Source organism: Teleopsis dalmanni, chromosome 2, assembly GCF_002237135.1.
Source record: "Teleopsis dalmanni isolate 2A chromosome 2, ASM223713v2, whole genome shotgun sequence".
NCBI lineage: Eukaryota > Metazoa > Arthropoda > Insecta > Diptera > Diopsidae > Teleopsis > Teleopsis dalmanni.
In genome coordinates, this window is record NC_051847.1 from 98,081,004 (window position 1) to 98,106,215 (window position 25,212).

Below are 25,212 nucleotides of genomic sequence, written 5' to 3' on the forward strand. Positions count from 1 at the left end.
TAATCAAAAATGCAGTTAAATAAGGGTTTTAAATATCTTCTAATACTCATTACAATGCATAAAAGAATATGTATATAATATTTTATTACTTTTATAAAATTTTTGAAGCTTACAATAAAATATAACTATTTATTTTAATGAAGTCTACGGATTATGTAGCTTAGAGATTGAATATGTTCATTTGTCTTCGGTCTATACAATAATATTTTAAATAATATGGAACAAATTTTTTATTTCAAAAGTCTATAAATCTAATATCTTTGAAATAGCTTTAAGTAAACATACAGATTCCATTTTGGAAATCAATAGCGCACACTATTATAGTTTACTATAATATATTCTAGTCTTCTTGTTTACTATAATAGCGTGCTAGGCAGTAGTACTACTAAGCTAGGCTACTAGTACTACTTTAATATAATAGGATAATTTTATTCGTTTACCTTTAATATTTCACAAATAGTAAAAGTTCAAATAGTTTTGAATATTTATTTGTACATCAATTAAATTAATATATTCTTTCTTTGTTATAAAGTGTTTCCTTACAAACGAGTATCGGTTACCTATACTCTCATTTAACCTACATTCTGATGACTTTTTAAGCCAGCACGACGCCCAGTTCAGCTAAGGCAAGAAAAGTATTGATGTAAAAGATTGATAAACTTTACAAAAAGAATTTATTTCGCATAAAATTAAACTCTATATTAAAATTGCTGTAAGTCCATGTCTATATTATAAGTTTAAGATGAATGGATTAATATTGGTAGAAATCCTAACTTCGAAAAAATTCGAAATTAAATACACATACTATAGAGGTTATTTAAATTTTTTGTTTTATTCTTACGTTGAAATATAATATGAATAAAATGACCAAATATAGTAATAAAAAAAAAGAGACACAGTAACACTGTCGACTATAATAATAGCTACATAAATTCATGAATTCCTTATTATTGATTACAACTATTTATTTCTTTAATCAGACTCCGAAGTGTCCACTTCAATATTAAAATGTATTTCCAAAAACTTAGTAAGAACTCGTGATGCCTTTCTCAGTGCTCTATCGGTGCGTAAAGATGATTGCACTATAGCTTGGTTGCTTTGATGTAGTGGAAGAGTGGAATGCCGGGGAGTCTGAGAATTGGAAGATGCTGTCTTTAATGGCTTTGCATCAATTGATTCTGGGATGGTCTCTTCGCTGTTGATTACCAATGCCGGCTTGATATTAATGTTTTGAGTACAAAAACTGTGCATTCTGTTATAGAATGGCCACATTCTTGCATTATCAGCGCCTTCACTGCCACTGCCTGCAGGAGTATTTTTTAAACGCTAAAAAAAAGATATTATCACATTGTTAGGTAAAAAAAAACATCATACTTTATATTTATGCAATAAATTTTCCCATCGCTTTTTAAGGCTGAACCAATGTTCATTTGAGCCGCATTGGGCTCCAACTAATCTAAAAGATAAAAATGCATTCATAAATATTTATTTACCACTTTAGCACATATATAATAAGTAATTACTCCCAACATTTCCGTACGTTACACTTTTTCTGGACAAACACTTCGTTCAGGATTATTCTGGAGTCTATAAACTTCTCTACCAACTCGTGGCTCCCTGCGGATAAATACAACCCATTCTATTTATTTATGATACGTATTGCATTTAAAACAAACTTACACCTTTCGTTATAACTTTTCCTTTTTAAAGACATTTTAAAATCCGCGGAACATAAAATAATGGTGTATGCTTATCAGTTCGAAATGTCAAAATGAATTCAATTAAGTTAATGATGCCAGTTTGATACAATAAATTTTTACATTCAGGACCTTAAGCATGATATAGACAATGCTACATGTATGTAGACCAAGTATACGTGCTACAAAATCGAACTATGTACTTTCAAGTATGCATACCAAATTTCGGATAGCAAACATGCATGCATTAAAATTAAAACTTTTCATTTATTTGTTAAGTCTGCACACATGTCTATTTGTATATAAAGAAGTCAGCAGACTTCTCATAATTTACCATCGGACGAGCGAAGATCACGGAAAAAAATGATTAATTAGAGAGAAAAAATAAACAAAAAAAAGTAATTGAGAAAAAGTGCTAGAAATTTATTTTCTTTAAAAGCAACAAAAGAAAAGAAGTGCTACATACAATTATTAAAGAAGTTTATATATTTAAAAAATTATTTTACACTAAGAAATTTTTTTTAAAAAGTTCATATATTTAATAAATTATTTTATGAATAAAAATATTTAAATGCATAATTTAAAAGAATTAAAATAAGAAATTATAACATGTTGCTGTTATCGTAACCTCGATTTTTTCAGTTTCGATTATTGTTTTGCAATCTGTACTGGTTCCGCTGTTGTTATGAACGCTGTAGAAATTAAATCAAAATGAAGTATGCAAACCTTGTTTCAACGTGTATAGCAAAGTGCAAAGTTGGTCTGCATATTTGGTGTGCAAATATGCACCATCGTCTATATTATGCTTTACGAAACCGACGCAACCCTTGACTAAATATTCACATCTATAGCTCGTTTATTTTATTATATTATAATACACATCGTACTTCATTGCCACTTGGTAAAACAATCAAGTCTGATGGAAATCAAAAAATTTTGATGGTCTTGTGCGTTTATCTTCTTTATTGATTTGATTTTGTAATCGGTGTGCATTCAAATTTTATTCAAATTTAAATAAAGGAATTAAAAACGTCACAGCTTAAAGTCATTTTGTACAAAGAGTCTTCTCATATTTGACTATTTGTATTGTTTTTGTTTAAATTTAGTCACTAATCCAAGCCTTTCTATGCCTCGTCAAATTAGTCAAAACATTGTTGCTCAATAATAAGTGTTAGAATTTACGTCTATTACAAGTAAATATCTATATTTTCGTATAGATCTCCACACAAAAATAAATATATGTTAAAAATATTTTATGTAATAAAAAAATTTGAAAATTTAAGAAAAAATTATTTTCTTATCAACTATATCAATGATATCAATGATTTCGATTGATAAATTTGGATTCAATCTAGATTTACTCCCGAGCTGTCAAATTTTGTTGCCCAATCGAACATTTTTAGAGTAATTTAACATTTACATATACATTATTATTATAAATACATTATTGTTATATATTATTAACAATTTATAAACAATAGTATATAGCAATAATAATGGAATTTGCAGCGTAATACTTTACTTTAGCACACGGCGCCCTTTATTATTCTTTCCTTTTCTGTCAGAAAAACGTTCTTTTTGTTTTTTTGTCAAAATGAGCAAGAGTTGCCAACCACTTAAATATAATTCATGCACCATAAATATATCGAATCGAATCACATTTTTTTTGCCGTCATATAAAAAAGCTATTAATTTCAGGATAATCTGTCTACTCAAAATATTAAGACTGTTATAATTTAATTTCGAGTTTTATACATTTCGCTCTAGATTTACCAATCGAAAATGTAAATTGCACTAGAAATGAACATCCCCCTGACTATTATAACAGTTCCTCATGATTTGCCAATTAAAAACGGCATAAGATAACTATTGTAGCAATATGCCCCAAAATTCTTGTATCATTAATGCCACTTAAAAACATACCAATTGAAATTATTATAAATTGTAGAGACCAAAACAAAAAAAAAAGTAAATTAAAACATAGATTAATATTATTGTTTTATCTAAATTAATATTAATTTTATATTTTAACTCTTAAATTTTAATGCCGAATATATATACTGTATATGAAAAATAAGTTTCCATAATACATCCATTAGTACATCGCACGACAAATTGATATGAAACTTCACAAAGAATTTTCCACAAAATATTCATTTTGATTTAATTCATTTTTATGTGATATAGATATTAGTTCTAAAGTTGAGTAAAAAATAAAAGCTTTACATTAAAATTTAAATTTTATTGAATCTATTAAAAATATCGAGGTATATAGAAGAATGCTAGAAACCGTAATTCCAGTCTTCGCCGATGCAAACTTTTGAAATTTCTTCGCCCTCAGGCGTATTATAAAAAATTTTACGTACTATACCAGAAGCTGTTATAATGCCAATGCGTACCACCCCACCCGAGCTGCCATCAAAATTCTGTGCAAGTTTTATAGCTGTGAAAAAAAATAAGCATTCAATTGACGTTCTTTCATATAAAGTTAATATTTAGTATCTAACATACCGCTTACTGCAAGTGCAACACATTCATCCTCCTTCATACCAACATGATACCTATCTTTTGCGAATCCCAAAATAAAAGTTGATCCAGAGCCCCCTACAGATATTGGCTCACGCATCACCATACCAACATGTGAAATCGTGTAAACTTGACCACCTTCAGTGTCATCATAACCAGCAACGATTATGCCAGCTAATAATTCACCTTGCATATGATAGATAATATTACGAAAATACATTGCTGCATAATAAACAAGCGGATCCCTGTTTGAACTATTACTTTCATAATAAACCATTGCCTGAACTAAATCAGCCACAGTCTGAGTGTCAGCAGCAGCACCACTTCGACAGCAATAGATTTTATTGGATATACAAGTTAATTTATCTGTCACCCTATTAGCTACATACTGACCTCCACTAGTGCGTGAATCTGCAGCAATAATTACTCCACAATTGAATTCAATTGCCATTATAGTCGTCTGTCAAACAAAACATATTATGAATATGCTGTATATCGGTAAATAATATAAAAAATTACTCCAGTGTTGATGGGGGCACAAATTGTTTCATTGCTCACAGCCATCTTGATATATTCTTGTTCACTATATCTGCCAGTTAAAGAAATAAAATTTTATTTCTTTAATTTTTCAAATATTTTAAGAAATTTTTATATTTAAACTCAAAGCTTGTTTGATAATTACAATTCATGTAATTATTATAGTCTATATATATATACAGTGTATGCTCGAAAACGTGAATACTCTAAAACGTGAATACTCTAAAACGTGAATACCTAAAACGTGGAGTCATGTCAGCGAAAAAAAATGTGAAAGCAAAAGCCAAAAAACTGCATTCAAAATTTAAGAAAAAGGAAGTTGATTTTTACGCTAATGATGAATGACCTCAAGGATTTAAAAAAAGATACGGTATTCGACTTCTTCAAATATCTAGCGAAAAGCTGTCTTCGCAACCTCAGTTAGTTTAAAGAAAAACTTAAAGCTAAAATTGCTGAATTGGAATTGTGTTACGATCAGCTATATACTGCTGATGACTTTGGAAACCTTGGCCAGAAAAAACCTAAGTGACCACTTTAGAACAGAGAACTACAGGTGTAAATGCGGAGAGCAGCGAATCATTTTCTTGAGATGCTCAAACGCCACTAGATCTCATAAACTGAAAATTTCAGTAATTGGAAAGGCAAAGAACCCACGATGCTTTAAAAGCTTTCAGTGTCTTACCGACAATAAAAACTGAAAATTCACCTGGATGACTGCGACTATTTTCAAAGAATGGTTTCATCAGTCATTCGTTCCTTTGGCAAAGATTCTTTCTTTTGAATGCTGTATACATTTTTCAAATTTTAAAAGAGAAAAACTTGTTAATTAAAATCCTCTTAATTGACAACGCTCCTTCCCATCCAAATGAGCCTGAACTGACAAGGGAAGATGGGCAAATATTCGCAATGTTTATGCCACCAAACGTTTCTCCCCTCATTCAACCGATGGATCATAATGCAATAAAAATCACAAAGCAATACTACAGAAACAGAATTCTTGATTCAATAGCAGCAACGCAATCTGACTTGCTCGAGTCTCTGAAGAAAACAACATTAAAAAATACTAGAAATCCTTTGGAAGTCGATTGTAGTCAGTGTTGTTCGTGAGCGCAGATATATACAAAGAAATGTGAGTTATTAAAAATTTTGTTCTTATTAACAATTTCAGAATAAATGTGCCTTATCAAATGTTCAGGAATGGAAGGAAAATATTGAGGAAGATGCTGATAATGATATTGAATATGAGGACGAATCTGACAAAGACTGCATCTCAGAGGCACCGGAGAAAATTATACCAAGTAAAGCAGTTCAAATTTTTTAACAAAGCAGTACAGTCGGCCCGTTATAAAGACTTAGTGAGCTTAAATGATATGAATGTACTTAGACGTCTAAGGGAGAAAGCTGTGTTTTATTTATTAAAAATAAAAGAAAACCCAAATAAAGATGTATTATTTTTTTTGAATAAAATATTTGTTCAAAGTTCCTTTCATGCCATATATCTTAAATATAAATTAATATGTACCCAAAAAAAAGAAACAATAAGATGAAAATTTATTTCTTTTATTCTTGTTTGACACTCGAAAACTTGAACAATTTGATAACGTGAATTCCCTTGGTTTTAATTAGTTCACGTTTTTGAGCGTATACTGTATATATATTTAAATACTGATATTCTTCACATCGCAACATTCCTAAACCAGAGATAAGTCTGTGGAGACAGTACTCCGTGCACTTATTTTGAACCTGACGATTCCATTAACTTGACTAGGTCCTAATCTTTGCAGGATGACAAATCCGACAGATCGATAAGAGAAGGGGTCACTATGAATTTGAAGCTTCTCGTAGCCAATAATGGACACTAATGCATCAGGTGGAGCACAGTTTTATCCTTATCCAGAGCCACAACCACGACAGTCATTGTAGGATTTACCCAGTCTCAGAGTATGCCTTCTAGTATGCAGTGACCTGCAAGCACCGATACCATACTGCTGTGCAGGTGATGCCTTAGTTAGTCCGTAAAGTTGTTGCCAGAAATCAGAGGCATTAGGACATACACATACCGATGTTCCTACTCGCGTATTGGCCTGCACGGCACGGGTCTACATCAACTACAGCAGCTAAAACAGTTTTTGGCACAAACGCAAAGTTACCAGGCGACTTAAACTTTGCGATAAAATTGCCGTATGAAAATTATATTGTATATTGATGTAAACAAGATCAGTTAGGTAAAGTTTGACGTTGCATCAAAAGGCGGCTTCAAATTATCGATGACAAGGTGAAAGGCAAATACTATTTACGGATAACCTCGGAATACTTCTATGAAAGAGACCTTACTTGCTTACTTATGTGGCCAAAGCAACCCACTACCGGGTTTCGGCTTGACACAGCATATCTCTCCAGGCGCCTCTACTGCGTGCGTGCCTTATCCGGTCTCGTATATCAAATCCGGTTAGTGCTCTCTCAAATTGTCTTCTCTATAGGAGACACGGTCTACCTCTACGTCTTCTTTCGCCATCTACAGCTTCAAACACCTTTTTCGCTGGAGCGCCTTTATCCATTTTCACGACGTGACCAAAGTCAGCGAAGCCGCTGGATGTTAATTCGCTGAATTATTTCAATAGAGTTGTATGAAGAAAACAATAAAAGTTTTGTGTTGCAATAAAATACTGTTTTTTAATTAAAAAAAACTATCTTGTTATTGCGAGCACAACAACTTAAACAAAAAATCAGACAAAATATAAACTTATGTAAACCAACAAGTGGTAAAATTTTTTAAAATACAACTTTTTTATAAATAAAATATTTAATTGATATTTAAAAATATAAAAATAAGTTTATGTATCAAATATATATTTGACGTCATTATACAATGTCATATATTATTTAACAAAAAATTTTCATTTCGTTTGGATATCAGGACAGATAATGGATAAGGGCTCACAAATTTGTATGGTGCATTTATAATGTTTTTAATTCAATAAAATAAAATATTATTTAATATTATTAAATAAAATATTATTAAATAATATTATTATTATTAATATTATTAATTATTAGGAAATATTATTAATATTAGGAAAAACAAAGGAATATGTGGATTTTAGAATATGTGGATTGAGAGCGAAAAGCAGTTATTTATGTTGGCCACAATATGGAAGAAACTCCTAGAAAAAGAAAAACACGATTGATGAAAAGATACTAGACCAAGAGTTGCTAGACCAATCAATTTTGAAGATAGAAAGAGGATAACCGCACGAAAGGGCTTTAACGGACGTAGTGACTTGTAGTGTCTTCATTATATTTTGATCATATTGATAAAGTCAACTGTCACTAAAATTTATTTAAAAAATATATCCCTTTTTCGTTATCTCAACTTTATCTTTTACTAAAAATCTTACGTATAGTTGCATTTGATATGTCCCTTAATTTCAGCCTTAAAACTGAATTTTGTTTGGAAAAAAAATTTAATTTCGCTAAAACGAATATGAAATTTAGGTTTTTTTGAAATTAAGGTCTGTTTGAACATAATATAACAATACGAAGCTTAATTTCAGCTGTTTACAATTAAAATGTATACAAAGAAAAGCTATACAACTTAAAATTTTTGACACATAAAAGCTTTTTCCCATTCTTTAATTAACTTGCGCTAATGTAAACGAGAAAAAGCTCAATAATAATAATAATTATATATATTCTTCGCTACACAATTGCGCACGACTAGCGAAATTATATGAAATAAAATTTCTTACGAATTTTTAAATAGTATGGCAACTTCTTTATAATGCAACAGACACAGATGATTTTATTTACACTCAATGCCGAAAATGTTGGGGTTGACACAAAGATCTCGTTGTTTTTACAAAATTATAGCAAAACAGCAATTTATTAATAATATAAATACTAAATTTAATTATAGTCAATTGCAATTTACAAGCAAGGTCGCTGAGAAGCCAATTACAACTTCTTTCTCAAGCACAACAGAAGAAGTTGTAATTGAGGCTCAAACTATTCAGCTACTGGAGCGACTTGCTTTAGTTGATTTAGACAGCAAAGAAGCACTTACAACCCTAACAAGTAGCATTCAATTTGCGGAAAAAATTACAAATATTAATACACACGGAGTGGCTCCGCTTTATACGGTTCTGGAAGAACAGTGTTTGGCATTGCGAGAAGACACTGCAACAGAAGGAAATCGAGAAGAAATACTTCAAAACGCAAAAGTCACGGAGGAAGACTATTTTGTCTCGCCACCTGGCAATATACCATTGGAGCAAGACGATAACAATTACGCGAGTATATTAGATATTAAAAAAAGCTTTTAAATTGACATTTTAGCATGAAATCTCTTTCTACACTTTTGCGAGCGCTGCAAAAGTCTTCCTATCTTGAATCATCTACAAATGCTCAGAACAGTGTAATAAATTTTAATCTTCTAAATAACGGAGAACGTTTTAAAACTCAATTAATTGAAAATTGGCGAAAAACAAAAAATATTAGAATACCAAATGAGTATTATGTGGAAAACGAATTGTACACATACGACGACAGTCGTACAAGTTTTATTAATAGTGACGAATTTCGTGATAACATTAAACATATACGTACAAATACGCTAACAAGATGTCCTGCTATTATTAAATCAAAACGCACTATTAGCATAAACAGTACTAATGTTGAAAAAACAAACACCGATATACTTCTTGTTTCGAACCGCTTAGGTTCTACCCAAATTATATTTGATTACTTTTTTAATTGTGAAACTGGTTTAGAAAATTTTTATAACATAGAGCGCGAACGCAAAATTTGGTGGATGCGAAATTCGGCTAATCCAAGCCGATATTTTTTAGAATCATATGATTTAAATAGTACAAGTAATAGTATCGACGGTATTGCAAAAAGTCAATCAACTACTGTTAAAACTAGATTCTCTTTTGGGAATGCTAGTTTGGAGACTATAACACTAGTGCCATTATCTGAAGTACCACTTAAACACGCTAACGATTTTTATTTCAAATCTCAACATGCTGGCCACAAAATTTTGCCCGCAGTTGTTCGTTCGGTAATAAATGTAGAGACAGCAACAGCTGGTAAGCATTATAGTTAAATACTTATAGTTATTAATTTCCTTTTTTTAATAGTTCTGCTTTTGGATGGGTGTGACAATGAGCGAATTAACACACTTCTACTTAATAGAAAACTTGTGCCTTATCAGTGTATTATAGCTTGTTTACATAATGGTAAGATGCAAATGCCAATGCTTCTTATACAAAAAGTAATTATCTGTCTAAAACTTTGCTCTTATCGATTTCAGAGAAGGAAATACTATATAATAATTGTTATGAGTTGAATAACTGAAAATTATGTATTTATGTTTTTACAAACAAGGGCAGTTTTAATTTTCTGTAGCTGGCTATTATTTTATTTCTAACGAATAATAATAATTTTTTTACATTAGTAAGATTTATATTAAAATAATGTCGAAGTAGAAGTCTATATGTACGCCGATGACACTGTCATTATAAAACTAAATAATTGCAATTTAATCTATATTAACGAAAATCCTCAAAACTAATCTAATAATTAATCATTATAACCTATATATTATAGTATATATATAATATTATTTAATTTTTATTTGTATAAAATTAATTTATTCCATTTACAGTTGACATTGCAAATGATTTGCGTGATTTGTGCAGACATCTAAAACATGTGTTGGAGCGAGTTGGATTAAGACTTTCAGATAACGTTATTCTTACGAACTGTACTGAAAAATTCAACAACGAAATACAAAATGCTGACAGTTTGGGTATACCATATGCAATCCTTATAAATGAAAATAGTTTAAATACGGGTCTATTGAAAATTCGTAGTCGAGACACTACTTTAAATGAAACCATTCATATATCTGAGATAGCGCAATACTTACTACAAATAGTTCGATCATGATTTCATTTTAAGAAGACAATACATTGTTCTCCATATAGTTTATATACTTATACATTTGCTATGTATTAGTTATCAATAAAAGTAGAAAGATGATATAAAGGTTAAATTGTATTTATTTTTTCATTAACTGACTCTCTTTTTTTTCCACCAATAAATGATTAATTTAAACAAAAATATTACATTTTTTACTAAAACAGTAAAATATCAAAACAGTAAAATAGCCAAATTAAATATATACTGAGTGCTATCTAAAAGTGTACCTTGATGTTTGAAGATAGTTTTTTGATATAATAATAAAAAAAAGCGCATGAAAACTTAAAAATCCTGTATAGTTTAAAAAATGATTCAATCAAGTAGTTTAAGTCATACATCAATAATTCTTTAAAGATTTACCAGTTACGTTATTTGATTCTTATTAAAAATTATTGATCATTTTTGCAGTCTTCTTTTTTTAAGTTTTCTTGTTTCGTGAAAGAAAGTCATCTACGACTCTTTCAATAAAGAACCATTATAAAAGAACTTCTGAAAAAGATAAAATATTCTTCTGTAAAAATCATTTAAATCCAATAGTGAAATGAATTTACCACAAATTCTTAGATTCGAATTCCTGTTGCCGTAACATTCGTAGGTAGTTTTAATATTTACTTTCATTTGAAGTATAAACAATTAAATTGACGAAACACTAACTAATTAACTAATTGAATTTAATATTTAATGTAGAAGAAAGGAAAAATAAGATTCCTTTATTTACTCAATGATAAAAATAAGAAAAGAAAACACTTCTAGAGTGATTGGCGAAAAAATTTATAAAATTTAAAATTTTCTCTAGAAAACTTCTGTAAAGAAAAATTTATGAACTTAAGAAAACCTTGCATTTCTAAACATACCAATCAATAAAACTCCATAGAGTTTATTAAACTTGACTAACCTTGAAGAGTAAGCATCGAAGTTAGGAAAAAGTGAGAAATATTAACCCTTAAAAAATCTCTTTTATCAATAGGATAGTAATACCGTCTGTCTTCTGTAATACCGTCTGTCTTCTGTAATACCGTCTGTCTTCTGTTCAAAATTTGAAACATTTAAGATTGTCTGTTCAATATCGGAATTTAGGACGAGTACAAGCAATTCATTTCTGATTTTGGCTAAGACATATAATAATTAATTACCACGCGTTTATACCAAATAATATTTTAGTTTTATCTTAATCCTACCAAAATTTTATTTTTGTGTCTTGTAAAAATATTTATCATATTAATCATTAATCAAATATGAATCCTTTTTATTAACTTCAGACTGCTTTTTGAAGTCACCCAGATCGTTTCTCACATCATATGACTTAATCATTAAATAATTGAATTTAGTAAAAACTCCAATAATAATATATGCTACATATGTAGCATATTGCATAAGAATAATCACCATGTATGATGTTTAAAATATTATTACAGTAAAAGCTTATATATTCAAAAGCATTATTTCAAATTCATAATTCGAAAAAGTGCCATAGACGATTCTTTATTGTGTTGCGATATTACACTTACAAGTGTTGCTAACCAAGCATCGCATTTACCAGATATAACTGTGCTCTAATGTGTTCCCGAACTGTAATTATCACTTCGGGAAAGACGTTTCGAGTCGATTGTGGTCATATAAGAAAATACACTGAAGCGGTTGAAGTTCATACCGAGATTCCAAGAACAGCTAAATATACGTCCCAGAGCAAATCGTCGATCTCGACGACCAAGTGCCGTTCAACACCCACCAAAGGAATACAAGTAGGTTCCAGCGGGTTACCACAGCACCAAGTTCATACCGCAGTCAACCTTCAAAAACAGTATGGAGGATTGGATTAATATTTCCGAATACTTTGTAGCAATGCTTTTGAAATTATAACTAATCGTCACTCATATAAGAATAATAAAAATACGACTATGATTTAGCCATACATGGTAATTGTTTTGAAACTAATCAATGTTGGATGAAGCATACAAGAGTATACAAGCATACATACAAGAGTTACATACGTAGATATCAAACTCTAACATAAAACTTAATTTTAATGCGCAAACATTTTATTCAAAAGGACCTTCATTACTTCTGTCCGCTTCATTACAACTACCGCAACCTATTTTATTGCGAAACTAAACACATCAGTTTATGAATAGAATTTTTCCATAGAGATTACAAACTTTATTTGAATATCTTTAACTTAACATTATAAGAAAATAATAACAAATTATGCCTGTGACATTGGCAGCTTACGGTTATAGTAATTGATTGTAATCAATTATATAAAGTAATAAAAGATAAATAAAATAACAATAACGGATGCGTACAACTATTAATTACATAAAATCACATAAATATTGACGCACATTAAAACCAACTAGTTTGCCGATATACAGTACAAGTTCTAAAGAAATGGTGCATTGCAAACGTGATGAACCATCCATAACATTATTTTCTCCAGATACAAAAGCCAATAGTTTGAGATGAACAAGGGTTGAAATTTGCGACAACAGATTACATGTAAGCCCAACTTTTTCCTCTAATATTGAATAGAAAATCGCAAGAAGCCTGTCGATAGTAAATGATTTCGGACCAAGTGAAGTACACATCTTTTCGGTAACCTTTATAAATAAACAATTTGTATTATTTTAATATATAGACATGTCAATAGGTACCTTTGCTTTGGCATTAACGCTTTGCATACGTTTTCGTTGCTTTCCATGGTATTTGAGAAAAAGACGCTTATCGTTTTTCGGAGAATTATGGCTAGCTAAAAATGCCGCAATCAAAAGATATTTTGCATAATATGGTAATTCCAGTGATTGTGCTAATTGACGTATACTTTTTTCAGGCACTGAAGTCTCTTTTTCCAAATCAATAATCTAACATGCAGTCAAAATTATAAGAAAATAATTGTTACAAGTTACTTCAATAAATTACCTTTGAATTTGTCTGATCAATGCGCATATAAACTTGTGATAGTGCTTTAATTAGAGGTGAGGTTACATGACGCCATAAACGTGATGCATCTTTCATATCTATGCTCCCGTCTAGTACGGGTTCTATGTATATTGCAAAACACTTGCGTGATGTAATTTTTAATTCGGGTAAATTTCTACAAGCCTTATAGAAGACACTCAATAATATATTTAAATAATTATTAAAAAAGTCTTGTGTAATGGTATCAATAATGTAAAATTTTTTGGTTAACTCTTCAACTGATTGTTGTTTTAATTTTGCTCGAATAACACGTCTTGTAACATCGAAATCAGAGCTCAGTATACATAATGTTTCCCCTTTATTATATTGTGGACAGTGTACTATTTGTATATCAGTAATCCCAGTTTTACTATAATATTTTTCGAATGGCAGTTGTGAAACAAACACTACACACAGATTGAGACCAGTCAGTTGCTGCAGACGTAGAAATGTTGGAAGGATATTTGCATCCATATCACGTAATCTTTCCGCATTATCTAGCACAATAATAAAACTCGGCGTTTCTCCAGGATTAGATCTTTTCGGACATATAAGGCGCAACAAGCTGACAAAATCATTAACCGTGTCACATTTCGTTTCATTATTTGTGCTCTCTATAAAAGTTTCAATTATGTTTCCCAACAACAGCTTGGTTGTATAGCATTCTACACAGTTTAGATGAACCGTTCTTAAACGCTTTTTCCTGGTACTTTGTCGAATGAATTCCTTAATGATCGACGTTTTACCTGTACCTGAATGTCCCCATAAATAAATGTTAGCAGGAAAAGATTCTTCAACATTTCCGATTAATTGATATATAACATTTATTACTTCATTTCGGCAAGGATATTTTGTTTGAAGTAATTCCAACATTTTTGTCATTTTTTACCAAAGTGTAGTCAACATTTGTTTACAACTTAATTCCCGCCATAAAATTTTAAAGTATTTAAGACATCAATAATGCTACCGGATCGAAACATAATTGATACAAATTAAGCACCTTAGTTCTGAATATATGGGTTTGCTTGGGAATGTACTTGAAGTAAGAAATTAATATAAATAAACTAAAATTTTACTATTTATTTTTTTTTTATATTTTTTTTGCAAAAATTCTCTATACTTTTTATGTTTTCAAATACTTCAAATTTTATGTTAAATTTAAGTTTTATTCAACATTTTACAATAATAGAAATCAGCTGATGTGTTACCGAATACTAAAAATATCCGCTTTTTAGCAAACAATGATCTCGATTTTCTTTGCTGAAGCGATACGCAAAGAAGATGAAAAAATAAACAAAGGAAATTTTGAATAATTGTGCTTTTTTGTGTAATACAATAAAAAAATCTCTAAAACTTACTCACCATACAAGAATTAAAAATATTAAAATCGGTGTGGCTTATAACCATGATTTGAATTACTGTAACTATTTTCAAGTATTTATTTTTGACTACAACACTTGGTTGGTTGTTTAATCGGCTAGAGATTTGTGCGCCGAAGATTTCGGCTGTCTCTCAGCTTATCGATCTCTAATTTTTCTGTACACGAAAGAGTACGTTGTTGGCGGTATTAAGTCGCATGAGTACCTTGGCTGCGACAAGGTAGTGGTCGGAGTCGATATTTGGACCACGGAATGACCGTACGTCCAGCGACTTATAGCGTGTCGTGCGTCAATCACGAAGTGATCAATCTGGTTTCGTGTTGATTAATTAGGAGATAGTTATGTTGCCTTATGAATATCACGGTGTGGAGATCTGGTGCTACACACTACCATATTTCGCGCCGCACCGAAATCAATTAGCCTTAAACCGTTGTTGGAGGTTAAGTCATGAAGGCTACATTTTCCGACAGTTGGACCAAAGACTTTTTCTCTTCCGGCCTTTGCATTAAAATCCCCGAGAACAATTTTAAAGTCGTGGGTGGGACTGCGAAAGTAAATATGTAAACATGTGTAGCGACACCAATGCTTTTAAAATCTTCAGAATTAGGCTTTAATTGCAAAAAATTGTAAGGGTTTAGTTTCAGCGCAAACAAATTCAAAAATATGTCTACTGTGAATGTTCACTAGAAATGTGTTGTAAAATTCCAGTCATCCCTTAATAAATTCAGACACATAAATAAATAAATTAATTTAAGTATACGAGATAAAAATGTGAGGTAATGTTGACTCTTAATATGAGTTTTTTAATATTTATTAAGAGTTTATAAATTATTACTAACAATTATTATGTTCTGTTCAAAATTCTAAAATTTTCTAACTAGGAACTCATATAAACACCTCTGCAGGTCTCGTTGAACGAACATTTTCGCTTTTGCATGATTTGAACCTGGAACTGGACTTAATTGATCCATGGTTTCCCTGAGAAACGTTGCAAATTCGGAGTGACAACCGATGTGAGACATCTTCTCAAAGAATTCTTCTGGAAGCTTAAGAGACGTACCGTATACCATTTCTGCTGGACTAGCTTGGATGTCGTCTTTGAACACACTCCGTGAAGCTAGCAATATCAGTGGTAATTCATTTATAATTCATTCATCTTTGATTTGACAACCATTTCAGTGCAGCTTTTAATGTTCTGTGAATGTTCTGGATGTCGCGCCAATCAACTGCATAAGCTCAGCGCACAGCTTTGATTCGAACTGCCTGCCCTGATCTGTAGTGATCTCTGAAGGAACGCCATAGTGTGAAACCTATCCCGTGATGAACGTCGCAGCTACTGTGTCTGCACATGCAAATCGATCTATGCATGTCAGGCAGTAGCTGTATCCATCTGATGGTGGTAATGGCTCCACGATATCAACGTGTACTGCTGCAAATCGCCGGTCAGGTGCCTTGAAGGTATCGAATACTGTTTTGTTGTGACTGGCTATTTTAGGTCGCTGGCATTGTGGACATGTTTTTACCATTTTCGCTACATCCCTCTTAATATTTGGCCAGACAAATCGTTCACTGATCAGTTTTGCCGTGACCTTGCTATCTGAATGGTATATATTATGTATGGTGTAAAAAACTTGTCTAGGAAATTCAACTGTGATCCAAGGTCGCACATGCTTTGTTGAATTTTAGCTGAACTGAAGTCTTACCCTGTGATAAGAGTTGATGTAGATTCAGGTCACTTCTTTGGTTCTTTGCTAACTGATCAAAGTCAATCTGCTTTACTCCCTGTATTCCGTCAATACGCGATAGAAAATCAGCTACGCTGTTGCCTTTTCCAGGGAAATATCTGATATCAGTAGTAAATTGACCTATGTGATCCAAATGACGGAGTTGTCTGGGCGATGCTTTTTCAACACCGTATAGTTCCTGCCTTCTACTATGTGTTTGAAATGCTTAATTGCTTGATAAATGGTAAGTCGTTCTCTATCGTTGTGTATTAGTCAACCGCTTTGAAAAAAACCCAAGTGGTTCGAGTCGTCCTTCACGGATGTGATGCAATGCAGCTCCCACCGCGGTATTACTCACATCGACATGTAGAATGAGATATGCTTCTACCGTTGGGTGTGAACTGGCATCAGCAAGCGTTTTTTTATAATCAACGATTGCTGATTCGGGTTTTTTTGTCCATTTAATCGGCGTTTTGTCATTTTTCCGATTTCCTATTATTGGTTTTTGTAGCTCTCCTTGAACTACCGCTGCATTAGGAATGAAACGTCGATAAAATTCACCATGGCCAAAAAACAAACCGTGAAGGCTGGAACTGTCTGTGCATTGAGTCGTCTGTAATCTCCGCACGGCCTCCAAGTTCTATTCTTCTTTTCCACCATATGTAACGGATTGGCCCATTCGCTTTTTGAAGGAGTGCATATGCCTTGATCAAGCATGTACTGGAACTTAGTTTTTGGTGCTTGCAAGCTTTGTGAACTAAGCCGCCCGGGACGTGCATAGACTGGTTGTCCCGTGGTAACGATGTAATATTGCACCGTGGTTCTCACCGATCCAGACTTGTGATACGATGTTGGTATTGTTAGATCTTTGAACTCTTCTAATAATTTTCGGAATGGATGATCTGCATTCACTGCGAATACTGACTCTGGCATATGTAATGCTGTTGCACAATGAACTTTCATGTTGGTTTTGCTGTCAACGAGGACTTTACGCTGCAAATCTACAACTTGACCGTAATATTGCAGAAAGTCGGCTCCTAGTATAGGTTTGCATACATCGGCCATGACCAACTCCCATTCGAGTTTGCGCCGCAGACCAAGATTCAATGTCATCAATTTATTTCCGTTTGCTGCATACAAGAGTTTGGCAGATGCTGTCGGCTTAGTTCTGCCGAAGATCGAAACGGATAGAATTGAGAAATCTGCACCTGTGTCGGCAAGGAATTTCAATTGTGTCGAGGGATCTGAAACAGATAATCGGCTGGATTTGTAATAACTGTTTGCTTCGCCAACCGCCGGTGAGGAAGCGGAATTTAGTTTTCCGTGGTTGCGAAGCTGCAGAGCTTGGCACACTTCTGTGCACTTATGCCAAAACACTGGTAGATGGTAGAAACACACTGGATATTTAAGTTTGCCGGACACGTTCGTGAATGTTGTGTTCGTGCCGGTGTGTTTGATCTATGTCGTGAGCGAAAATGGTGTTGCGATTCTTTGTTCTCTCGTAACTGCTCGCTAAGTTCTTCCACAGCATTCACTAAATGCCTGACATCGAAGGAAGAAGACACAATTGAATTGTCACCTACATGTCTCGCACTGGTATGCACTTCAGGAACAGAATTGTAATTTCCAATTTTCAGCATTAAATCTGCTTGTTGTGTACATTTATTCAAATCGACATCCGAAATGGACACAACCGCTCGTACAGCCTCTGGCAGACGATCCAACCACAATTGTTTGATTGCGCCATCGTTCATGGTGCCACTGGACAAATCGCGCATCGTTCGTAGCAAATGTGACGGCTTGTGGTCACCTAACTGACATTCTAGCATGAGACATCGTAGTTTGCGATTTTTTGAATCCGCGAAATCTTGAATCAATCGTCTTTTGATTGCTTCATACTTATGAACGGTAGGTGGAGCACGTATGATATCGGCGATGTTCCTCAATGTGTTGCTGTCGAGGCTGTTGACAACGTGGTCGTACTTTGTTTGATCCGTTGTTATGTCCGCTTTTCGAAACTGCGATGCCATCTGTATGAAATATAGATCTGGATCGCGCTTGCTGAAAGCAAATGCTTTTACTCCTCTGCGGCAAATGTCGCTAGCTCCAATGTTAGCGACATCAGCTTGCGACATGTTTTGAGTTGTTTCAAAATTACAGCTTTTATTAATATTAGGTCTGTTCCACGAGCTACACATAGTAAACCATGAGTAAAACAGAAGTAAAGTACAAACTGAGAGCGTAACACAAATAAAGTGCCAGATTACGCTCTTTACACAAATTTTCATGGAACAGCTTTGTGCAAAGAATACTTTTACAAGTATTCTTTGGCTTTGTGTAAAGTCCGGTGAAAACAGCTGTTTTTTGAAAAACAAAACAGTAGAAATAGAAATTGAAAAATAACAGACAAACACATTTTGAAAACCACGGAAACAAAACAACAAGCCAAATATTTTTAAATACTATTTAAAATTAATTTATTTAAAGTTAAATTTTGTTTTAATAAAGTGAGTTAGAGTGCTGTTATATAAATTTATTATAAAAAATTTAATTTTGTGTTATTATTACAGACGAAATGTAATAAAGCTACTTTAAGATAGAATTAAGTATATTTATAAAATGTGATGTTAATATGTTAATTAGAATTAAGTTCTTTATTGCAATATTAATAAAATTAATTAATGAAAAATAAGCAATATACAAATAAACACTTTAATCCAAGTTATTTTCTGTTTGTAATTCATTACAAATCGAATCTCTAACGATACTTGATCTAAAAGGGATGTGGTTGTTGACATCATTCTCAGACATCTTCTTCAGATTCTTCTGAAAATGTAAATTCTAAGTCGTTTTCGTTTGCAAGATTGTGCAAAACGTAACATGCTCTTATAAAGTGACACAGTTTTTCAACTTCTTTTAATTTACAGTAGTACAGCTGTCTAAAACGTTGTTTTAAAATACCAAATGCATTTTCTATTAGTATTCGACCTGACCCCAATTTTCTATTGAAATTCTTTTGTGCACGAGTAAGACGCCCGTTGTCTTTATATGGCGTAATGATGTGTTGTGTACAGGGGTATGAGGAATCAGTCAGTAGATAGTATTGTGTAAATGTAAGAGGTTTTAATAAATCTCATTTCTTTTTCCAAAGAACTTACCTTCACACTTCGATGGTAGTCGCATATAAATAGGAGAGTTTTGTAATACCCAACTGTCATGACAGGAGCCTGGATGTCCGACAAATATGCTAATAAATTTTCTGTTTTCATCACAGATGGCTTGCAAGCATAATGAAATATTTCCTTTTCTGTCAATGTAGTCGTCCTTACGATCTCCAGGAGGATCAATAGTTATACGAGTGCCATCTAGGCAACCTGCAAAGTAACATGTATTAATATATATGCAGCGTTAATATGCACATAAATCCTTACATATAACTTTTGGAAAATTGCATAAGCTTCGGAAAAATGTACTTGCTTCTTCCTTTTTTGATGTGCTAGGCCATGCAATTATATGTGGACACATGTTGCTAAAGAAAGTTATCATCCTTCTTATAACTCGGTTTACTGACGATAAAGAAAGATTAAAGCGATCTGATAAATCTCTAAAACAACATGCTTCGTGACCAGCAAACCATAAAAAAACAGCAACCTGAGCTTCTGGAGAAATGTTCAGCTCACTTACTCGCAGTGCAATAAAGTCGGTACTATTTTGAAATTTTATAGCCAAAGAATTAAAAAGGCTCCGCGAAATGCGGAAATGAGTTTTGAATTCCTTGTCGTCATATTTGTAAACAACATCTTGTATATAATTTTTTATACACACATATACATTCGATACACCAATTCTACATCATCGTCAGACTCACTATCTCGAAGTGTATTAACTACGTTATATTCTGGTTGTGTTGTGTTACTTAAATCACTTAATAAAATATTTATTATGTTTTTATCCATTTCAATATTTATTAATTACAGTTGTTACAATTAAAAATGCAGAATTTTTTAATATTCACAAATGCCGCGCAAACAAACAATACAAAAATTTGAATTCAAACCATAACAGCTGATTTACACATAAATACAAATTTTACTTCATATAAAATGCATGAGTAAAGCAAAGAAGATAAAGAAAAGAAACTGAGAGTTACTCGAAAAATTGTGTATAAATTTTTCTGGATTATTCAAAAAATATTCAAAAATTTTGTGTAATGAGGTGAAAATATTACGTAGTACAATAACAAAAAGCCTAATGCTACATAATGGCGCGTGAATATTTTCCCCACCCGGACCCTGCTACTTTGCCCACCCGGTCCCTACTCACCACGATATTTGCTAAAGTAAAAGAGGTTTCTGAGAAATTTTGTTGTTTGTTTTGGTTTTTTGACATTAAAAATCCGTTACGAGAAAATGCGCCAAAGTTGCAATTAAGTGCACAAATACCACATTACTAAAAGAAAAATAAGGCGGAACTTGTTTTCAATTATAAAAGCATTAAAAAAAGATAATTATTCCAGAAAAATATATGAATTATTAGTTAATTAAAATTTATTTACAATTGAAACGGAAATGCGTACTTGGATATTTAAATTTCAAACATCTCTATATTTTTCCAAAGGATTATCGAATGTATATTATTAATTAAAAATAACGCAATTTATTGTTGTAGAATAAAGTAAATATATAAATGTATTAACACATTAGAAACTTAGATGTGTGCCTAATTAGTGTATATAATAAACTACGAATTAAGTTGTGCTTTTATTTTTTATTTTTTCCATGATATACTAATAATTATAAAAAAGGAAAAATTAATATTATTAATTATACTTTGATTGAGTGTTGTTATTATATATACATATATTGAAAAATTAGAATCACAATTTTCGGATCAGTTCGATAGCAATTGCTATAAATTAGGTTTAGCGCAACATTTATTTAATAAATTAGAAAACGTTCATCCCTATATATGTTGCTCTAATTGCAAAATTGAAACTCTTCTATCTTTTTTCATTAAAGTAAGAATTTACTTCATTTTAAAATATTTCAATCGAGATAATAAAGTGTCGAATTTTAAATATAAACAATTATGCTTTCAACACTTATAAACAGCACAAAAGTGTTCATACTCTTTAAGTGATTTTTTGCTTAAACAAAAAATATTTTAGTTTTAATTTTATAATTTATTAAATTTATTTATAATTTATCTTTAATTTAATAGTTCCTTATTATTTTTGGTTTAATATTAAATATTTTTAAAATAGTAATATTATTTTGTATATATTAAGTTATTCTAAATTGTATTTACATAAAATTGTATATTTGTTAAATAAAATATTTTGATGGATAGGCCTATTGGGGAACCGAACACCTAAAACTCGGGAACACGCCAGCAAGCATACCTCTTAGGTGGCGCGGAAAATGCTTATATATTTAATATTTCTTCTAACACTTTGCGATGAAATTGATCCTTATTGTTTACAATGTTGTTATTAACTAGTTAAGAATTTCTTGAATTTCATATACAAAAAACATTTCACCTTACTGAAAGGATTGCTTAAAACTACAAAAAATATGTAGTAGTAAACAGTATATACATTTTTACGATTTTCTATATTGAAAAAATTTGATGCACAAGCAAAAATTGTATTACAATATACCAAACTTTTTTTGAATTTTAAAAAATTATATTAATATTAATCTTTTTAAAACAAAATATTAAAACAATGCAACCTAATACTCGAAATGTATGAACACATACTAACTTTTCTATTAGATGCTCAGCATATATATAAATATAGTACGTATATGTGCAACATGATTAAAAGAACTTTTATTTTAATAAATACGATACAATTTTTTTAACTTTATTAAAACAATTTCATGACTAATTATATATACATATTTACATATATCAATAATAGCTACTTTATATTTACTATTGATTTTAGTTTACCAATTCTTCATTTATATTTGATTTATATAGCGCATTTAAAACTTTTATGTAAATTGAAGTAAAACTGATATAAAAAATCATGCCTATATTTACTCATTATAATCGTATTAATATATACAATGGATTTTCCAAGAACAATAATTTATACTATTTCTTCTAATTAGAAGAAATGGCTACATGCTAATATGCAACCACAAATGTAGTAAATATTTAAGTTATAAGCCACACCGTTTTTAATATTTGACAATTCTGGTATGGTAAATAAGTAAAAGAGATTTTCTTTGCGATATTACACAAAGAGGCACCATTATTCAAAATTTCCTCTCAGTTTCTTTTCTTTATCTTCTTTGGAGTAAAGTCTGTGTAACATTTTCAAATTTCGACAGGGATGTCATGCTCTCTCAGATGCTCTCATTTACTCACAAATTTGTTCGTGGAACGCACTTGTGTATACACAGTGTTACTCAAAGTTACTATGTGTAGCTCGTGGAACAGACCTATTAATTACCATAACACTTATTTCCAACCGTCGAGGGTCACCAATGTAATAATGTTGACTCTTAATATGAGTTTTTTAATATTTATTAAGATTTTATAAATTATTACTAACAATTATTATGTTCTGTTCAAAATTCTAAAATTTTCTAATTTTCAAAATCAAAATGTCTTCTTCTTCTTTTTATTCTTGAGTTAGTGCTATTACGCACTTTTACTCTATAATGGCTGGGGGGCTGATCACTACCCCCCACTAGGCTTTAACTAAGCTAAGAAGTCATATCATTTATTTGTCTTTTAGTTGATGACGGACCTTAAATCAGCATATCTTCCTGAGAATCCAGAAGTGGACTTGAGGATTGTTACGGCGGGTAACCCCCTTCTTCATCATAATAGTAGCGTATCAACTTTAGTGAATCATTTTAGAGCTCTGTCTCTGATATATTTTTTCACTGAGTCAATCCTAAGATCTCTATGTATGTCTGTTGATCTAATATACCATGGAATCTTAAACAGTCTTCTTAAAGCCAGGTTTTGAGCTATCTGTAATTGCTTTAAGATAGTATTTGAGGCTTTAAAATCAAAATGTATATGCATGAAAATTTGATTGATTGTCAATTTCTAGTTTTCAAAGTAAACTTCTCTTTTTGAATAATGCCACATGAACGCCACAAATGGATACAAATGCCCTTCTAATATTAATTTTGTTTTTTTTTTATTTAAGTTAACTATTTTTTAGTGCTTACAATTTTTATTTTCATATTGAACACAGCACAACAAAAAACATATATCAAAAACATCATCTCAAATATGTTACAAGTGATGTAAAGTTATTTCTACCAGACTTAATGCTGTTTGGTTTTCGCTTTCGAATCAACCCAAATCTGAAAGAGAAATATAAAATAAAAGTGAAAGATAATTTACATTAAACATTTGAGTTGAATTAAAAATTTTTTATGACATTGCCAACTGTTGAGCTCCATTGCCATTTTTTCCCACGTTGGTCTAGACTGTGTCTTGATGTATATGCTTTTTGCAATGTCTGCATATTTCTCCATATTTGCAACAAGCTTTGCTATTTTACAAAAAACTCTATTAATTTTATCGTTTTATAATTTTATATTAATTCTTATATTATTTGTCCACATATATGTTTGTAAAGTTTAAAAATGCTTATACACATGGTGAGATTAACTACATACATGAAGGCTTTTTTGTTCAATATTTTTGAATAAACATGCATAAAGAAATAAGTGAACAAAATAAAAATACAACAACGATTATTCTCAACATACAATATATTACACTTGATATATTATATATTAATGGGGTAAGCAAATAAAAATATAAATGAATTATTACTAACTATTGTATAAACATTTTAAGCATTTTATGATCTAATCGACAAATTTGTACTGCTCAAGTGCTATAGACAAATTCATCCAGTGCTAATAGAAGAACTTCTATCGGTTTCACAATACCAAAATTTTTGACTATCAGCAATAGAAACTTGTCTACTGTCTATCAGCGATAGACAACCCATAATAGGCACTACAGTTACGTAAGCGCTTGAAATGTTTAACTGTCATTTATAAATAAAGAGATTACATAAACTACATCTTCGTATCTTATAGATTTTCTATGGTCTACCTTTCTAGGAAATATCCCTTCCTTATAAATGTTCTTTGGTAAGAACATAAAAAATAATTCTTTATTGCACATAATATTAATGCAGTTTCTGTGCAACAGTTCTAGAACAAAGAAAGATAATTATTAAATAAACTGCTTGCTGTAATAAAAGTAAGTAAACATATTAACTCCATTTATACAAATACTTAACGGTGTTTAACGTTAAATAGGTTCTGGTTATAGTTGTGAAATTCCTCGAAACAAAATGCTCAACGACTTATGCGGTATACGCCTTTCAACCGCCGCAGTCATTATCGGTTGGATAGGTGGTGC

General features: G+C 31.4%; 6 protein-coding genes across 7 annotated transcripts; 2 read left to right on the top strand and 4 right to left on the bottom strand.

Annotated features, from left to right (window-relative positions):
- Positions 1 to 848: 848 nt before the first annotated feature.
- LOC119686321 lies at positions 849 to 2,075 on the bottom strand. The gene is made up of 4 exons (XM_038100879.1): positions 1,681 to 2,075; positions 1,524 to 1,617; positions 1,375 to 1,456; positions 849 to 1,326 (listed from the first exon to the last, which is right to left on the bottom strand). Exons 1-4 carry the CDS (start codon positions 1,712 to 1,714, stop codon positions 973 to 975), a joined length of 564 nt encoding a protein of 187 aa, XP_037956807.1. The 5' UTR covers positions 1,715 to 2,075; the 3' UTR covers positions 849 to 972.
- A 1,849-nt stretch (positions 2,076 to 3,924) lies between these two features.
- Positions 3,925 to 4,838, bottom strand: LOC119686319 (proteasome subunit beta type-6-like). Its single transcript, XM_038100876.1, has 3 exons — positions 4,743 to 4,838; positions 4,209 to 4,683; positions 3,925 to 4,140 (listed from the first exon to the last, which is right to left on the bottom strand). Exons 1-3 carry the CDS (start codon positions 4,785 to 4,787, stop codon positions 3,980 to 3,982), a joined length of 681 nt encoding a protein of 226 aa, XP_037956804.1. The 5' UTR covers positions 4,788 to 4,838; the 3' UTR covers positions 3,925 to 3,979.
- A 3,690-nt stretch (positions 4,839 to 8,528) lies between these two features.
- On the top strand, positions 8,529 to 9,101 carry LOC119686323 (glutamyl-tRNA(Gln) amidotransferase subunit C, mitochondrial). Its single transcript, XM_038100881.1, has one exon. The coding sequence runs from the start codon at positions 8,576 to 8,578 to the stop codon at positions 9,080 to 9,082; it is 507 nt and encodes a 168-aa protein (XP_037956809.1). The 5' UTR covers positions 8,529 to 8,575; the 3' UTR covers positions 9,083 to 9,101.
- On the top strand, positions 9,071 to 10,815 carry LOC119686317 (DNA polymerase subunit gamma-2, mitochondrial). 2 transcript variants are annotated; one of them, XM_038100873.1, is made up of 3 exons: positions 9,071 to 9,847; positions 9,899 to 9,997; positions 10,426 to 10,815. In XM_038100873.1, the coding sequence occupies exons 1-3, from the start codon at positions 9,097 to 9,099 to the stop codon at positions 10,707 to 10,709; spliced, it is 1,134 nt and encodes a 377-aa protein (XP_037956801.1). In that variant the 5' UTR covers positions 9,071 to 9,096; the 3' UTR covers positions 10,710 to 10,815. The 2 variants fall into 2 exon arrangements, with proteins under 2 accessions (XP_037956801.1, XP_037956802.1); XM_038100874.1 differs by having other exon boundaries at positions 9,899 to 10,032; positions 10,426 to 10,568.
- Positions 10,816 to 12,868: 2,053 nt separating this feature from the next.
- Positions 12,869 to 14,758, bottom strand: LOC119686316 (origin recognition complex subunit 5). Its single transcript, XM_038100872.1, has 3 exons — positions 13,659 to 14,758; positions 13,394 to 13,600; positions 12,869 to 13,339 (listed from the first exon to the last, which is right to left on the bottom strand). The coding sequence occupies exons 1-3, from the start codon at positions 14,577 to 14,579 to the stop codon at positions 13,055 to 13,057; spliced, it is 1,413 nt and encodes a 470-aa protein (XP_037956800.1). The 5' UTR covers positions 14,580 to 14,758; the 3' UTR covers positions 12,869 to 13,054.
- A 4,845-nt stretch (positions 14,759 to 19,603) lies between these two features.
- On the bottom strand, positions 19,604 to 20,610 carry LOC119675143 (protein ALP1-like). The gene is made up of 3 exons (XM_038086331.1): positions 20,232 to 20,610; positions 19,959 to 20,174; positions 19,604 to 19,626 (listed from the first exon to the last, which is right to left on the bottom strand). The coding sequence occupies exons 1-3, from the start codon at positions 20,344 to 20,346 to the stop codon at positions 19,604 to 19,606; spliced, it is 354 nt and encodes a 117-aa protein (XP_037942259.1). The 5' UTR covers positions 20,347 to 20,610.
- Positions 20,611 to 25,212: the final 4,602 nt, after the last annotated feature.